The sequence below is a fragment of the Cygnus olor genome, chromosome 3 (genome assembly GCF_009769625.2).
Source record: "Cygnus olor isolate bCygOlo1 chromosome 3, bCygOlo1.pri.v2, whole genome shotgun sequence".
NCBI lineage: Eukaryota > Metazoa > Chordata > Aves > Anseriformes > Anatidae > Cygnus > Cygnus olor.
Window position 1 is genome coordinate 1,201,250 of NC_049171.1, and position 17,281 is coordinate 1,218,530.

At 52.6% G+C, this 17,281-nt stretch overlaps 1 protein-coding gene across 3 annotated transcripts; it reads left to right on the forward strand.

Annotated features, from left to right (window-relative positions):
• The first annotated feature begins 707 nt into the window (after positions 1-707).
• On the forward strand, positions 708-15,571 carry LOC121067567 (nuclear GTPase SLIP-GC-like). Of its 3 annotated transcripts, XM_040552258.1 has the most exons (21): positions 708-777; positions 1,007-1,138; positions 1,337-1,404; positions 1,726-1,870; positions 2,728-2,808; positions 3,413-3,527; positions 4,207-4,429; positions 4,768-4,974; positions 5,292-5,510; positions 6,062-6,237; positions 6,413-6,431; positions 6,682-6,762; positions 7,116-7,221; positions 8,131-8,264; positions 8,734-8,898; positions 9,782-9,939; positions 11,711-11,843; positions 12,257-12,365; positions 13,422-13,558; positions 14,433-14,523; positions 15,002-15,571. In XM_040552258.1, exons 4-21 carry the CDS (start codon positions 1,843-1,845, stop codon positions 15,067-15,069), a joined length of 2,250 nt encoding a protein of 749 aa, XP_040408192.1. In that variant the 5' UTR covers positions 708-777; positions 1,007-1,138; positions 1,337-1,404; positions 1,726-1,842; the 3' UTR covers positions 15,070-15,571. The 3 variants fall into 3 exon arrangements, with proteins under 3 accessions (XP_040408192.1, XP_040408194.1, XP_040408193.1); XM_040552260.1 differs by lacking the exon at positions 1,007-1,138 and having other exon boundaries at positions 718-777; XM_040552259.1 differs by having other exon boundaries at positions 738-1,138.
• The last annotated feature ends 1,710 nt before the right edge of the window (positions 15,572-17,281 follow it).

A 17,281-nucleotide genomic window follows, 5' to 3' on the forward strand; every position in this document is an offset into this window, starting at 1 on the left:
CCCCGGGGACCAGAGAAGGGGCTCAGTGTCCCGGGTCAGGGCTGGGCACGGGGACTGGAGCCCACTGCACGGCCTGGGCTGGTGCCAGCCGGGGTGCAAGGCAGGGGACAAGGGACACCAGTGATGTCTCGTGACATCTCTGGTGTTGCTCTTGCTGGGCGATGACAGCGCATTTCTGGGCAGATGAGCTTTGACTTTCGGCGCCATCGGCTGGCACAGGGTGGTCCTTGGCCTCTGGGTCCTGCTTGTTTCCGCTTCCCTTGACCCTGGGCAGGCGTTGTGGCCAAGAACTGGGCACAGAACTGTGAATTTTGTGTTTATTCTGGTTCTCGAGCAGGCAGTGCACCAGCGAGGCAGCGGCTGAGCTGCTGCAGGGGCACACGGGTGTCACTGCTGGTCCCCACGAGCACCAGGGGAGAGGGACATGGACGCATGTCCCTTTCTTGGGGAGAAAAGGCACGGTGGCTCCTGCACCCGGTTCTGGTGCTTTCCCCTGAGGCTTCGCAATTGCTGGAGTTTCACCAGCCCCAGAGACGGGTGGGTGCCAGCCCCACGTCCCGAGGAGCGCGGTGCGGCTCCCCGACGGGTGGCCGAGACCTGAACAAAGCCCTCGGCAGAGCGGCCGGCATTTATAGACGGCGAGAGTGTGAGGAGGAAGCAGCTGAGGACTTAAATGACTCAAGTGACAGGGCTGGCCCCTGCCCTGCAGGAGGAGTTTGGAGCTGCCCTGGGTTTCGAAACCTGAGTTTCGTTTCTGCTGCTGGAGGGGTGTTTCGGGTAAGCCTTCGACTCTGAAACGAAGATTTTATAATCTTATATATATTTAATCTGCTTTTGTGATAGACTTCTTTTGATGTCTAAATAATGTATTCTCTGCTAATAACCTGATTAATTAATATCACCTTATACCTACTGACAGAAATCTGGGGAAAGGTTTCTTTCCAGGAAAAATATTTCAGTCTCTCAGCACCTCTGTTATAAATTGTTGGACTTGGTTTTCTTGTAGTAACTCTAATCTGACTCAACCTAAAAACCTCTGCGTTCTTGGAAAAGCAAATCAACAAAATCATAACCTCAGCATTCACACGTTCGTCCAAGACTGTGCTGTGTAGGTGTCTCTTGTTCAGAGGCATAAAAGGTGGGTGCTGCTTTCTGTTTTCTATGCAAATTGTTTGATGATTTACTCTGCACGATCATTTCCTTGTAGTATACAGCTGTTCTACATGATGTGTTTTCAGGTGAAAAAAAATGCTAATAAAAATTACCAAAAAAAAAAAAAAAAGATACATGGTATAAAAGAGCAAGGATAATCCTAGAAACTATTTTTTTCTTGCAGCCCAGGTTTGCAGCGATAGTTGCTTGTTTTCTCCAGGACTGCCGTGGCCAGCAGCACACGTGGGGCAGGTACGTACGGACACGGGGTGCCGGGTGGCATCTGCTCAAAATAACTTCTACATCTGCTCTCAAGGCTGTCTGTCTTATCAACCTCGGTGTCCCTGGCAAGTTTCTGTCTCCTGCCACCCTCACGTTCATCGTGTGCCCACCCAGAGCATGGGGCTGAGCCTGCTCCCGAGGATGCCTTAAGGCTAAGCCGTGGTGTCCTGTGAAGAAGCCAGAAACCTAAAAACCTCCCAAAGCCCTGCTCTGAACCCGCGGGAGGCAGCGGCGGTGTCGTCTCAAGCCAAGGCAATGCAGACGGTGACTGTGCTCCCCTCTCTCCCTCAGGAGGTTCTTGCAGTGCTTCTGTCCCTCTTCCTGGGGCCACCACCTGCGTGCATCCGTCCCACGACAGCACCCTGCTGCCTGCCCGAGCTCACCCCAGCTCGGCATTTCTCCATCCCAATGGCAGAAGAAGGACCCACAGCACACGGTGAGCTCGGTGTCACCACGAACAGCACCGGGAGGGAGTCCTGGGTGCTGAAGTGCTGCACCCTCCGAGGTGCACCTGATGGAGAAGGGGCCTGGATACTTGCTCAGCATCTCCTCCGAGATGGGACCTCCCAGTGGCATGGGGGGGCTGCGGGAGAGCTGGGGAGGGATAGTTTGTCGGGGGGTAGGGACAGGACAAGGGGGGGGGGGGGCAGCTTTAAGCTAAAAGAGCACAGGTTTAGGTTAGATATCAGGAAGAAATCCCTCCCTGGCGCAGGCTGCCCCGAGGAGCTGGGGGTGCCCCATCCCTGGCAGTGCCCAAGGCCAGGCTGGATGGGGCTGGGGGCAGCCTGGGCTGGGGGCAGGGGTCGTGCCCATAGCAGGGGTCGGAATTAGATGGGCTTTGAGGTCCCTTCCAACCCAAACCATTCCAGGATTCTCTGATTCTAGTTCCACCCCACTCTTTTTTTTTTTTTTTTTGTATTGTCCAAAAATCTGATTCAAGCCTTTTGTGGTTTTAATTCCCCCTCAAGGAGAATTTATGGTGCGGGTTGTGATGGCATCTTCTGTGGGTGATGTAAAAAGGGGGATTCAATGCAAGGTGGGGCAAAAAAGGGAGGTTTTGTCTATCTCATGCAGCTTCCTGTGCAAACTGGGAGGCCGGTGACTCAGGCTCGGTGAGGGGAGCCCTGCTCCCCCTCAGCTCATGAGCTGTTCATTTAACAGGAGCGGCTGATAGATGAGGGTGTTAAAGGGAGGCTCTCCCAGTGCTGTCAGGAATGATCCCCAGCTTACAACGCCCCCGGAGAGGGTGAGAAGGCAGGCGCAGTAACCAGAAATCCCCTTCCCTCTGACAAGGTGGCAGCGATGACTCACTGGAGGAGATTCCCAGGAAAAAGAAAAAGTACAAGAGAGACCAGAATCCTGAGGACGGAGAGTGTGAGAAAAATCTCAATAATTTTCTCAGATGGGATCTTCTGTGAAGCTATTTTATTCGCGATTAATGGCAGGCTTCCTGCAAGCAGAAGCGCGCAGTAAAAGTTTGTCATAACCTTATATTCCCTATTACCCGACACCTGATTTCTCCCGTTTCCTCGCTGGCTGAGTACTGCAGGTTCACAACCTACTCGATGCCCTTCTATACCATACGTGTACAATTTTATTTGACCAGCTGTTAATTTCTCCTTTTCCTCTTTTTTTTTCCTTCTTCTCTTGTGACTAGAGGGCCCGTGATTTTTTGCTTTTCCTGATTTCGTACTGCTCATGCTGTTTTTCTTAGCTATCCTCCTTATTTTGGGACAGGGGGACCTTCCCCTTAACTGCTTAACATACTCCCCACTGCTGTGCCGCACAATCCCTTTTGAATATGCAAGGTTAGTGGAATTTTCCACTGCAAAAACACCTTCTATTGCAAAAACACAACTTTGTTTCTCGCAGGAGCAAGAGGCTCTGAAGTCCTGTGAATATGGAAGCGGCACGGGGCTCAGCATGTCTCCCTAGGGAGCTCTGCCGGGGCCGCTCTGACCTCTGACCCTCCCTGCAGGTAAAAAGCTGCAAAACGAACTAAAGGCCGCTCTGGAGGAGTCCTCCAGGAAGCTGTTGCAACTCCTCCCTGAACACAGGCTGCCCGAGACAAGGAATGGGATCCAGTACCTCAAGTGAGTTGCCTGGCGTTTGTTCCCCAGGGGGCATCTCCTGGTTCTTGCCTGGGAAGGGGCGGCCCAGAGCTGTTGGCACACAGAAGGACTCTGAAGCCAGCGGAAATATCTGGTGAAGCAGATATTTCAGACATTTTAGAATATTTGGGAACCTTGCTGACTGCGGGATAACTCCATTTCAAAGGTTTATTCCCTCAGCTGGTGAATGCAGACGGTGTCGTGCTCCTGGGCAGCCCAGGAGGACCCTACAGCCGTGGGGGTGTCCTGGGGTGTCCAGGTTCAGTGGCACTCTCCTCCCTGGTCCAAAAGGGACATTTTGTGTGTGTGCAGGCCATGGGTGCAGGCTGTTCTGGCTTTGCAGAGCTCACTGGAAATCCTCCCCAGGGGCGGTGAGCCCCGTTGCTGATGGGCTGAAATCATAAAATCCCATCAAAAAAAAATAAATCCCATCATCAAAAGCCCTTCAGAAGGTGCAAACCCAGACGGTGCCGCAGTGAGGCTGGAGCTGATGCAATGTCCAGCCTGCTGCTGGGGACCTGTCCCTGAACCTGACTTATTCTGGATCTCACAAATCCCGGTTCAAAGCCCGTAGGACAAAGTATTCATTTTGCCCTTTTGAAAGGCACAGGCCTGTGGGAGTTATTTAAATTGTCCTTTTTTTCCCTCTCCCTGCCCTCAGGAACCGCCTCATGGGCTTGAAGCCAGACATCTTGCTGGATCCCATTCACATCGGTCTCTTCGGCAGCACCGGGGCAGGGAAAAGCACGTTGCTGAATGCCATCATAGACAAAAATTTCTTCTTGCCGGTGTCTGGGAGCGAAGCCTGCACATCCTGCGTGGTACAGATCAACACAAGCCGCGGCAAACAGCACGAGGCCAAAATTCACCTCCTCACGGACGAGGCACGGATAATATCTATTTTTTGCCATTTTGGGGGGAAAGGAAAGGAGACCTAGCAGGCTTCTCCAGAGGGGAGTGCAGCCTTCTGGAAGAACGTGGTCAGGAGGGGATGTGACCCCGATGGCCAAAGTGTCCCCAGAGAAGTGATGGGCACCAGACCCGGTTCCCCCTGAGCTGGGTGTGCAAGGCGGGAGGAAGCAATAGAATTTATTCCTTGCTGCCTTGTCCCGCCGCTGTCACCGTGTGCTGGTTGTCCCCTGGTGGTCTTGTCAGGCCCCGGCCCTCCCCTCCCTTCCAGGCACCCCAGCCACGAACTCTTCTGTGCATCTGATCCCAACAGGAGTGGAAGGATGAGCTGAAGGGTCTGGTGGAGCTTATGGACCTGGACGAAGACAGCGAGGACGACCACGAGAGAAGCGAGGCTGCTTTGAAGATCTCTGCTATCTACGGGAAAGAAGCTGAGACTAAGAGTTACGAAGAGCTGTGCAGGATGAAACCCGTCGTCTCTATTCCCCTGTCAAGGTGTATCCTCCTGAAGGAAACAACAGTGAGTAGCCCCTGTATTTCACAGAATCCCAGAATCACGGAGGGGTCTCCTGGGGCCTCCTGCTGCCCACCCATGGTGGAAGGTGACAGCTCTTCCCCATTTTTGTTTGTTGGATTTACCGTGTTGAGGAGAGCGTGGTCTTCTTGGGTTGTTCCACTCGTGGTGACCTTGGGACCCCTCTTCGTGTCCTGGTGCCCACACCTCGGGCACGGGGCTTTGGGTGTCACCACCAGCCACAGCAAATCGTCCTGTTTCCTGGTGTCTCTGAGGTTCTTTGCTAAGGAGGGATACTGCTTCTTCCCCTTGCTGTGTCCCAGGCTAAAGACCTTTCGGACAAAATGGGTCCGTATATCCGGAATCAGAGCAGTCCAAAAGCAGCAACAAGCAAAGAAGAAGACATAATGCGGCTCTGGCCCCTGATCAAAAACGTGGAAGTGACTGTCCCAAATTCACAAATGATTCCAGAAGGCATCATCTTCGTGGATATCCCAGGGACAGGCGATTTCAACACCAAAAGGGACGAGATGTGGAAAGAGGTGACCAGCAAGCTGTGGCATGGGGCGGGAGGGAACAGGTATTGCCCTCTGCCCAGGACTGGTCCCGTCCCCTTTGTAGCAGTGATGGAGAGACCTGGGGCTGTGGGGAGCAGGGAAGCCTTCCAGAGCAGCATTTCAGTGTTGCACACCTGAGCTAATGCATTTTCCAGTTCAGAAATGGTGCGGTTCCCTGCTTGGAGATGGCACCAAAGGCCAACAGTGTTTCTCTTCTGGTAGCATGCTACAAGAAGAGGCTCTGCAGGTGCTGATCCCATCTTTATCTTCCTTCCCTCCTGGTACCGTGCTGTCACCAGACACCCTACTAGGGCAAGCACTGGTGTCCAGACTGAGCCCCCATCAGCTGCAGTCCTGGGTTGTAGGAATTCATGATGGGAGGATGGGGTCTCTGGCTGGAAGCACAAAGATTGCACATCCCAGCTCTTCAGCCAGAGTTAATGAGAATTAAAGGTGCTCAGCATCTCTTGTATTTACTCTCTGCTGATGTTTCGTATCCTTTTTTATGACCCTTCTTCCCCTCCTACCCCTTGCAGAACATCAACAAATGCTCTATCATTTGGGTGGTCAACTCCTTTGAACGTATTCTGGGAGGGAAAACCCATCAGATGCTGCTGAACGAAGGCATGAAGGCTTTCCAGAGCGGGATGTGCAGGGACATTTCCTTGGTGGTCACAAAGTCTGACGAGCTGGATCCAGAGGAGTACAGAAAGTAATGGAACAAGCTGAGGTCCAGGGGCTGCCGGAGCCCACTCTCCATGCAGGGGTGCTGGGTGGGCGATGCTGGCCGTGGCGCTGCGTGGTCCTCCTTCCCTTCTCCTTACAGGAGCTGCATCCTGCTAAAATCATTCCAATGTGTAATTTCTGCCTTCTTTTTATCTTTTCAGGGAAACAAAGAGAGACCATGTGAGTATAGCCTTAAGCTTCTTCATCCCTTTCGGGTCATTTAAGAAAATGGGAGAAGTGCCCGTGTGATTCAGTGTCACTTGAGCAGAACTGATGGACTTGATGCAGAAACCAGAAACTCTGTGCAGTTCTTTGTCTTGTATTAGGGAGAAACTGTCCTGGACAGTCCCTTTGGCCTTAAAAAATTAGGGATCTATTTAGCATTGTCAGAAAATGTCAGTAATAATTCCTATTCTTTCCCCCAATGTAGATAAATAAGCATGATGCCATCCTAGAAAGGAACGAAACTGTGAAGCAAGAGAAGAGCCAAATGATGAAGAAAACCCTTATGGTAAAGTTGCTTGGCGAGCCTGGACAGCATGCGCCTGTGTCATGAATCTGTTTCTTTTAAAGTCTGATGCATGTCTGTATTACAATATTCCTGTCGTGGGTTATTAATAGACGTTGTCCTTGAAGTCTGGTCACCACCTAGCAACTTCTGCTTACTACAAACCCTTCCTTTGCTCTGTGTTTGGGCCCAATTAGTCTTCCTAATCATCTCCAGTTTAATTCTCCACTGCATATGCAAGAAATGCAGGACTTTGGTGATGGGGACGCCCCCTGATTCGGCATTTGCTTCATGAAGAAGAAGGAGCCCAGATCAAATTATGCTGCAGAAACAAACTCAGTGTATGTGTGTTTCAGAAAAAGCTTCCAAGTGACTCTGAGGTCGTGTGCAAGCCTGACCTCGTGTACACGGTCAGTGCCCGGGAGTACTGGCAGGGGAAGACGCTCAGCAAGGAAGAAACAGGTGACAGTCGGCTTTTATGCATGCAGGGAGCGTGCATGGGTTTGGAGAGGTCCTGGGTTTGGAGAGGTCCTTGGGCATTTCCCTTCATCTTCCTCCCCCCCTTCAAATTATTGATATCAAATAGTTCAGAGTCAGGAGAGGATCCCCTCATCCCAGCCTGGCACCACCTCATCCCATGCACCCCTTTCATGGCAGGCAGAATATTGAGATTTTTGGTCAGTTTCTGAATCATTCAGTACGTGCCATGTCGATCTATAGTGTTCTTAGGTCTGGCTCTGGAGATTTTACTGCTCCAAACACCTTGCATTGCAGCTTGGCACTTAACGTGGAGTTGCGTTAAAGCCACGTGAGGTGTCTTTGGCGTTACTTTTGCTAAAACCCTTCTGGTTTGGCATGGATGCTTCCTTTCCCATTTCCTCCTCCTTTGAAAGCGTGCCCCTCTCGTGCACTCAGCCGGGCCTGTCATTGTTCCCTTACCTTTTGAGCCCGACATGAGCGTTCTCTGAGTCCCTCAGGACTATGATCCACTGCTGGAGCCAGGCCGAGCCCCACAGCTTGAGCCATGCTGCCTGTGCATTTATCTGCTCCTTTGCTCATCTGCAGAAATACTTTGCTGTGCTTTTTTTCTCTTGCTCCCTCCTGTCCCCAAGGTGCCTGTATGGCTCTGTGGGACCAACCCAAGTCCTGGAGGCCCTGTGTGTGCCCCTACATCCCCACCCCGTGCCCAGACGGACCAGCGCTGACCCAGACCAGGCAACTGGTGCTGCAGAAATGAGCCCTGAGAGCCCTCCCAGGCTGTCAGGGTCTCCTGGGAGCCTCCTAGGAGGCCACCACCAGCCTGGTGCTGGTGTCCTGAGTGTCCTGCAGGATGTCTGCCCCCCTGCTAACCCGGCCTTTCACCCCTTGCAGAGGTCCCGAAGCTGAGGGAGCACATCCGCAGGTTTTACACCGAGCAGAAGAGGAACAAGCTGCTGAACTACACGACAGAGGCTCTGGTCATTTTCTCACTAATCTGGACTCTCCCATCCAACAAACATGCTCAGGTTTGTCCAGAGCAGCTTTCGGGATCATTGCTGTTTATTCTTTGTTGGGCAGGCAGCAAGGCCTCCCAACAGGCTCTATTCCTTTGAGCAGGCAATTTACATCATGCTTTTCCAGCACGGCACATATGCAACCTGCAGGCAAAACGTCTCACAGGGGGCTGACAAATGCATCGAGGCACCGCAGCCTGAAATAGCCGCAGTTGCTCCGTTTGAGCGCATCTCCTGCAGCCTACCCAGCAAGGAGAGCCCCGGGCTGTCCTCCTGTCCCCAGGGCAGAGGGGACAGTTCTGGGGCAGGTCTGCCTGAGTGGTGACCCTGCGCTGGGGAAAGCAGCCAGGGAACTAGGCGGCACTGGTGGCAGTGGTTGGGGCTGGTGGGGAAGCTGGTGGGGTTATTTATGGCCCTGTTGCTTCCAGCACAAGGCTTTCAGTGATTTTTTTTTCCCCTGTCTGTTGTCCATTGATTTCAGTCTCAGCTTGCGAAAAAAAATTACTTGACGGATTTCATTACGCAGAAGATCGCTGACTTGAAGAATGACATCAAGAAATGCTTCATACCAATCGAACAGCCACTCAGAGAAGGAGTAGAGGAAGCAAAGAAGTCATATAAGAAAACTATCTCCAATCTCCTCAAGGTGGGTGTAAAGCAGTGTTTTTGCAATCCCAGAACTATTTGGTTTGGGAAGAAAAGAAGAACAGAAGCACCGCTTCGATGCACTTTGGATGCTGGTCCTTGGGGGTGCAAGGAGCAGGGACACGAGCCCTGTTGCAGCATTGCTCTGGGGTGGCGTAGCCAAAGGTTGGCCTCCGGAAAGGGGAAGCCCAAGTCTGCAGCTTGGCAGCTCGGGCAGTGACCTGGAAGTCGTGGAAATGCCCTTCCTGATGAAAGCCCAATTTAGACATGAGATAAAACATTGCAAAAGTCTCTGGGGTGGGGACTCAGCCAGCTGCCTCCCAGCCAAGCAAAACCACCTGAATTCCCTCCTCTGACCCACATTGGTAGGAAGGAGCTGCCTGGAAAGGAGGGCTCAGCAGTCGCTGCTGGGCTGGTGAGCCTCCTTGGGGTCGGTGGGGAAGATGGCGTGGGTCTAACCAGACATAAGAGGGGTGCTGGAAACCCCTATCCTGCTCCTTCCACAGCTCCTGCCTGCATGCAGCCTTCACTCCCAGGGGGTGGAAGGCCGGCTGGATAGTTGTCCTGCTTTTGGTGAAAGATGAGGGCAGATGTTTGGGCGAGATCTGTCAAGAGGCATGGCTTCAGACACCTTAGCTTGGTGGATGTGGCCCCAGGGGAGCCTGCTGGGGCAGCATGCCGAGCTGGGGCCTGCTTCCACCGCCAGGCCGGCTGCCGAGCAGCAGGCTGCGAAAACCTCGAGGTACCTTTGGTCCAACGCAGCCCCAGCCTCCAAAATTCAGGTGGAAATCCCGTCCTTCCCTCCCTTCCCCTGCAAGTTTCATCAGCTGGGCGCGCGGCTCGGAGCTGGCTGTGCCTCACGGCCTGCGCTTCCCGTCCCGCAGCGCAGCCACGGGCACCAGGGCTACCACCGCACCCTGAAGGCCGTGTGCCTGAAGAAGGGGGTGTACGCCTCCCGGACCTTCTTCAGGATAGACATCAACGACGCCCTGGCGCAGCCCATCTACAGGAAGATCGACCTGAGTTTCGGGGAGGTGTTCAGGTGAGGTGCAGGCAGGGCTCTGGGGGTGCAGCGGGAGGGCTGAGCAGCTCCTTTCTGCTGTTTTTTTTTCTCTCTGCTTCCTACCTGCCTCCACTTTTGGGACCTTTTAACCTCCCCAGGAAGCCTGCTCCCAAAGCCTTGCACTGCAAAACCTCTCCAAATGTCTAATCCCGATGCTCTGCGACAAAAGTTTAACCCTGTTTTTTTTATTATTATTATTTTTCCTCAGGATTACAGAAAAAGGCTGTCGCTTTCTGCTTTTTGTTGTCCTTTTCTCACCTAGAACTAGAACCTTTTCAGCCCTCCCAGGCAGTTTGCTACCAGGACGTTCCCTTGTCTGATCCCAACCCATCTGGCCATGCTGTCCCAAAGCACGGCACCCTTCAGACACTGCTGCTGGATCCGTCCCTTCCCAGGCACTAGCTGCAGCCCTGGCGCGTGGCTCCACTCTCTGCTTCCCCTTGTTTTGTAGAAAAGTGGATTTATTGTGAGCAGCCAGATCCAGCCAGTCCAGCCTGGTGTTTGCTGCCAAATTACCTGTATTTACAAAAGGACAGGAGGACAATGTGGCTGCCCAGCGAGCAGCTGGGAGGCACTTTAATAGGAAGGCAGGGCAGGCTGTAGTGTCGGGACAAGTGCACCAAGCTGCTCCTTGCTTACCCCTGATCAGCATCATTTTTTTCTCCCTTTCTCCCCATTTTTCGTTGCTTGTTCCTCTCCATCTCTCTCGATCCCTTTCTCTGCCCCAGTTGCCTCCCCCAAAAAATTACTCACCCCTAATTACATTTTTCCCCAGAGATCCCAGTTTTGCTACATGCGTATCCAAACTTAATATTTCTGATATCTTCTCCTATGATGCCTTATCCTCATATGGTGTCACAGATATGGGTACCTGGCCGTAGCCACCTTGCAGGACTTGCTCCATAATGGGTCCCTCAGGCTCCCTTTTGGTCCCCAGAGGAGTTTGTCCATCCCCCTCAGCCACACGTGTAACTTCATGTGCTCTCTGAGCTCCAGCAGCTTCTACCCCCTCTATGCATCATGTTCAGCAGTTCCTCCTGCCCTGCCCAGCAGCTCGGGCAGCAAACCCTCGCACCACAGCATGCTCTCACACCCGTAGCAGCAGGTAGCCGAGGTGTGAAGCACAGTTGGGTGCTTGCAGACCAGACAAGAAAAGGAAAGACCAAACAGGGTCAGAAAACAGAGCCATCAGAAGGTGAAAAAACAGCAAACAGAGCTGAAAGAAAGACAAGTTTTTACTCAGTTGCTTGCTTAATGTGACAACATTGTGCCTCCTGTGGCTGCTGATTGCCCCCGTGTTCAGTGGACTTGAGGAGCAGGGACGTGCCATGGCACCCCACAACCTTGGCCTGTCTCATGCTCCTGCTGACTTAAGATACCTTGAAATGGGACCTGAACATCACCCCGAGCACTGTGTCCTGGAGGAGAGCAGCTCAGACTGCTTCTGCAGGACCAGGAGAGCTTCCTCCAGCCGAGGTGGATGAGGGTAGCATTTATATCATCAGGTCTAGGAAGGGAAAACCCATTGCATGCAGCATTTGCTCCTTTGCAAAGAAAAAATAACCACACCCTCAGTTTGGACTAGCTAAAGGCAAAGGCAGTTTCCTGCTCCTGGGAGCATGGAAACTGCGCTGCTGTGTTTGCTTTGTCCCTCCCTATGGGTCTGTGGCTTCGACAGACGTCCTGCCGTGCTGGGTGGGGAGGATACATCTTTGTCTTTGTCCTTCCTGATGAATTTACTGCCCCACAGGATCCAGATGAGCACCCGTTCCACGCTGAAAATCTGCCTTGACACTTTCAAAAACGCCGTGCAGCAGAAACTGCAGGAAGCTGGGATGAAACTGGTGGCTGACAACAACCAACTCAATTTCCTTAAGCAGGAGGTACGCTCACCTTGAAGGGGGCTTTGTGAGCAAGAATGAGGAATGGGAGAAGGAAAGGGGGAAAGCATGGCCTTTATGGGACCTGGGGAGGTGATTAGCTCTGTCTCAAGCTCCTGGAGAGGTGAGAAAGAGACATATGAGCAGTTCCACGTGGTCTCTGGTGAGCGTGATCTTAAGGAGGCTGAAGGCTTTCTTGAGAGCTAGCATAAAAAGTCCCAGTCAGCCATCTGCTGTGTTAATTCAGAGCACAGCAGAAAGGTGATGCCCACTGGCACCAACTGTCCTGGTCATCTGTTGAACGACACACTCATATTTAGATCATCATTCTGAGATTTTTATTATTAAATTGTTAGCTTAGCTTGTTTGTTATGACTGAAGCACCCGTGGGCAAACATTTGAACTTACTCCTGCAGACGGACTTCATCGTCGGTGAGGCTGAAAAATTCATCCTGCAGAGGAAAGCAGAAATCTACCAGTCCCTTGCAGTGTCCATTCAAAATGACCTGCTGCTCTGCTATGAAGGTAAGACCAGCCACCTCATTTTTTTCATCTTTGTCCCTGGAGGTTTTGATTTTCACAGAATAACTCCAATAAGGGCTCAGAAGAAGGGCCCAGGCTTACAACCTACCTGTAGAAAGACTGCGAAGAAATCTATGGGGCAAAAGGATTATCTGTTAGGTGGTCATCAACTCACAGAGGTTTCTGAAGTCTAAAGTAGATCATGCTCAAATACAGAAAATTCCTTCCCTGATTTACTCTATTTTCTACTTAATTTTTGTTTTTGCAAATCATGGATATTTTCTAGCAGTCATTCATTCTTATTTGCCTGCCTTTGAAGGAAGGAGAGTGAAGGATGCTAAAGCAATAAGCTGCTGAATCTGTTTTTTCCTTCCTTTCCTATCAGTAGGTGGCACAGTCAGAAAGTGAAACAGTTCAAAACCCCAAATCCAGAAGTTGCTCACATTGGTTTTAGGAAGACACCTTAATTACTGGGTTAGCTAGTTGTGAAAATGCACTGCTGGGCCAAAGCAGGAAGGTGTCCTGGGGATGAGCCACCCCAACAGAGCAGTGCAGAGCTCTCCTCACAGCCAGCCGCTCTTTCTCCGACCTCTGGAAACATTCGTGGGGCATGGGGAAAAAATACTGAGAGGAAAAATAATGAGCTCCTGTTGCGGCGCTGGGGAACATCCCTGTTTAATTAGTGCCTGCAAAATGTGCAGGAAAACGGGCTTGGGCCAGGAGTCAAAAAGCCGGTGATGCAAATTGGTCCTGTTGTTGGCAGCGTCCTCCTTTCTGTGAGAGCCAGGAGATGGAAATTGTGCGTGAACGTTTCTTGCCCCGAAGAGCAGGGGTCTGGCAGCAGCATCTCCTGCAGCTCGGGGCTGATTTGTACGGGTGCTTTTGCATCCTGAGGAGCAGGAGGGGCTTCTTCCCCAGCACAAGCAGAGGCAGCTTGGCCTCCCTCTGTAGAAGACTCTGGCGGTGACTTTGTCCCTTTCCCAAAGCAAAGTACTGCCCCTTGTCCCCGCGTGTGTCCTCGGCCTGGATCCCAATGTGACGGTCACCTCTTTGCCACAGAGGCTGCCATGGTAAGAGGATCACAAGCCTACCAGAGGATGCAAACCATCCTTAGCAATGGAGTGATGAGAGAGGTGGAGAGAGGAATGTTTGAAAGAGCTGAGGAGAGCATGAGAGGGCACCTCCAGGACATGCAGGTAGGTTGGGCACCTTGTTCCTTGGGGACCTCCCTACAGTCATTGCCAGTGCTTTGTGGGTAGGGGACAATGTTCCAAAAAGGATCTTTTGAACACATGTGATAACGTGAAGGCATTTCCTTGTGAGATGTTGGCTTCAGCAGGTTCTCACGTACGCTGTAGGCCACTGCTGGCATTGCTTTTGCAGCAGCGGACCAGCCTCCAGAAGCACGCAGAGGCGTGTTTGACGTCATTTATCCATTGCAGATCACCACTAGGGACCAAGTTTATCTCAAGGCACTGATGTGGGTCTGAGCCCTGTACTGGAGGGTCTGCCTGCAGACTTGTAACTGGTCTAGCAGTTATCCGTAACCGGTAACCACATCGCTCCTCTCCCCACAATAACCACAATTTGGGTTAAGGGGCTTAGAGGAGCTCAAAGGTGTCACCTCTGCCCCCCGGAGCCCATCAGCCCTGGCAGGCGCTCGTGGCTCTCTGCCTTGGTGATGGCCCAGGTCGCATCCTGCACTCTTCAGCTGCAGAGTCCTGTCCCACATCCCACTTATGTGCTTCACCCTTTGAGTGCACTCAGGGCAGTGCGTTTTGTTTTACTGCAGAGGCTCTGCTCCGAAAAGCTGTATGGAAATATTTAACCCCTATAAAAATATCGAGCCCTATCTGAACAGCCATGCTCCATTTCTGAGCTGTTGGCTCATGCTGCCAGCTGTGTTCTCCTTCTTGTGCACCAGCACCAGCAGCAATGAATAGGCTGGATGAAGGTGGCTGGTGGCTGCCCCCGTGCTTTCCCTGTCCAAGGGTCACCACATGCACAGGGAGGGACAAGGGGCTTCAGCCCTGTCCCCTGCTCATGTACTTGGCTGTCTGATGGTTGCAGGAGCAGATCACCAAGAAGCTGGAGGAGGACTTTTCCAGCGTTCTCAGCTTTGTCTTTTGCCCGTGGGACCAACTGGACGGCAAGCTGCCAGGTACGGCCGCAAGCACGGGTTTGGGGCTATTTGTGCAGGTCTCACACCCCCCCCTTTTGGAGGTACAATGGGATGGGTGACAGGGAGATGAGGGTGCCCAGGGCTGCAGTCCCAGCCATGAGGAACTTCCCTTGTGTTCCCTTGGGCATCAGAGGAAGTCGCTGCAGGCCAGCAGGGTGCCCACATCCCAACCAAAGCCTCAGGACTTCCCAGCTGTGGCTTTGCCCCACAGCAGCTCGCATGCGAGTTGCCTTTCTCTTGCTGTGCTTCAATCCCCAAGTCCATAACCACCGAATAACGTGGGTATGGGCACGTGTTTGGTGATGGGGATAAATAAATACCACCTGAGTACACTGGATTCCCAGGAGCTGCATGGGGGAATCTCCCCCATTCCCCACAGCAGGAGAGGCAGGGGCAGGCTTCCCATGACCAAGCGGCAGATGTCCAGCTGGCTCTAACAGGCTCCTCTGTTTTGCAGACTTACGGAGTGAATTTTCCACCATCATCAACATTCACAAGGCCCTGCAATCAGCCAAAGTCGCTTAGAGAGCTGTGGGAATTGTCTCTGACGGTGTGGTTTTATTATTCATGTTGGTGGCTTGTTCTCTTTACTCTGTGGCTTCATGGGAAATCACCTCTGGTGAATTTTTTCCTCTTATAAAAGCATTTCTGAGATATTTTGTATGCATTTTATGGTACTGCTTAAGTAAGAGTCCCGGGCAATGCCCAGTGCCCCTTCCCCTGCATGCCATGCCATGTTCCACACCCGAGGGGGCTCCAGCTGTGACTCCTTGTGGTGGTGGCACCCCGGACCATGGAAGTGATGCTCTCCTGGCAGAAGCAGGACCACGGTGCCTGTGTCTGTGACAGGGTTCTTGAGGTTTCACAGGCTGCTATGCCTCTGAGACCCTTCGTGCATGTGGAGATATGTGCGTGTGTTTCACTCCGTCATCCAGTGTGCCTACACACCACATGAAGCCCGATTTTACCCACAAGGTTTATATCTCTTTTGATATTTTGCTAATACAATAAAAATATTCAGAGCAGACTTTTGTATACTTAGTGTGCTCCCACGAAAGCCATGCCTGGATAAAACCAGCTCCAAAGAGCTGCTGGGGAAGTGCTTCCCTCTGCAGAGCGACCTGATGCAAAGCAGAGGTTATGGAATTGCACAAGATGTAGGCACTGAAGATGCTGCCCTCCCTCCCCGGGGATGGGGAGAGGACCGTGCTTTACATCAGCTCTCCTACGGAGACAGCTGAGAGAGCTGGGGCTGTTCAGCCTGGAGAAGAGAAGGCTCCAAGGAGACCTCGCTGCAACCTTTCAGTACTTGAAGGGGACTTATAAAAAAGATGGAGAGCAACTCTTTGCTCAATCAGATAACGACAGGATGAGGGGGAATGGTTTTAAACTACAAGAGGGGAGATTTATATGAGAGGTTAGGAGGAAATTCTTCCCTCAGAGGGCGGTGAGGCACTGGCACAGGTTGCCCAGAGAAGCTGTGGATGCCACATCCCTGGAGGTGTTCAAGGCCAGGCTGGACGAGGCCCTGGGCAACCTGATCTAGTGGGTGGCATCCCTGCCTATGGCAGGGGGTTGGAACTGTGGGGACTTTGAGGTCCATTCCAACACAAGCCATTCTGTGATTCTATGAGAAGCAGCAGGGAGAGCTGGGCCCCTTCGGCTGGAGGCAGAGGTGACTCTTCCACCACTCGGGGGGCTCAGAGGAAGGACAGAGCCCTCATCTCCTCCGAGGTCTCCAGGGAAGGACCAGGGGTGGCTCCAAACTCCAACCAGAAATAAAAGAAACCCTTCCCATGAGAGTCATAGAATCATAGGATTGTGGAATGGTTTGGGCTTGCAGGGACCTTAAAGCCCCCCCAGTGCCACCCAGTGCCATGGGCACGACCCCAGCCCCAGCCCAGGCTGCCCCCAGCCCCATCCAGCCTGGCCTTGGGCACTGCCAGGGATGGGGCACCCCCAGCTCCTCGGGGCAGCCTGCAAAAGGAAAGGATTTCCTCCTAACGCCTCACCTAAACCTGCCCTCTCCGAGTTTAAAGCTGTCACTCCTCGTCGTATCAGACAATTTCCTTCCTCAGTCACTGCTAACCATGACATGGACTGACACATGCTACACATAACACAGACGTGGCAAAAGACAGATGAAGACGAGAAGAAGCAATTCCCTGAGTCACAGCAGTTGGTGAGCCATCAAACCCCAGGCGCCACTGGCAGGAAGGCTGCGCCTTGCAGCGGGGCAGTGTGTGAAACCAGGGCACCCAGAAAGGGAAGGTGCAGAAACTGCAGAGCTCTGCAGAACCACGGGTGTGCAGGAGGAACAAAGCCAGGACAGGCAGAAAAGGGTAGAAAAGGGCCGGCTGCCTGTAAAACGGGGCTGGTTAGCACGCACTGTGGGGACAGGACAAAGGGCAACGGCCACAAAATGGAGCCCGGGAAGTTCTGCACCAACGTGCGAAAGAACTTGTTCACGGTGTTAGCAAAGCTTTTTGGGAGCATTTAACAGTGAGGAAAGCGCTTCTGTGGCGAAGGAGCTTAGGAAAAGCTCACAGGAGTTGGAGAGCTCTGGATGGAGCCCCGAGGAAAAAAATAAGTGGGGAGGACAGGAATGCAAAAGCAAAGACAGGAAAAAAACTAAGCAGAAACCTTTGTGGAAAGCCCTCGCGGGAGGGGAGCAGAGGGGGCTTTCTGCTTCTAGCTTTAAGGCCTGGAGGCGGCAGGACGAGGCCACGGGCACTGC

Coding starts and splice junctions, on each gene's coding strand:
- LOC121067567 (XM_040552258.1), top strand. CDS start 1,843: ATGGCAGAAGAAGGACCCACAGCACACG. Junction 8,899..9,781: donor CTATCTCCAATCTCCTCAAG/GTGGGTGTAAAG, acceptor CCCGTCCCGCAG/CGCAGCCACGGGCACCAGGG. Junction 9,940..11,710: donor AGTTTCGGGGAGGTGTTCAG/GTGAGGTGCAGG, acceptor ACTGCCCCACAG/GATCCAGATGAGCACCCGTT.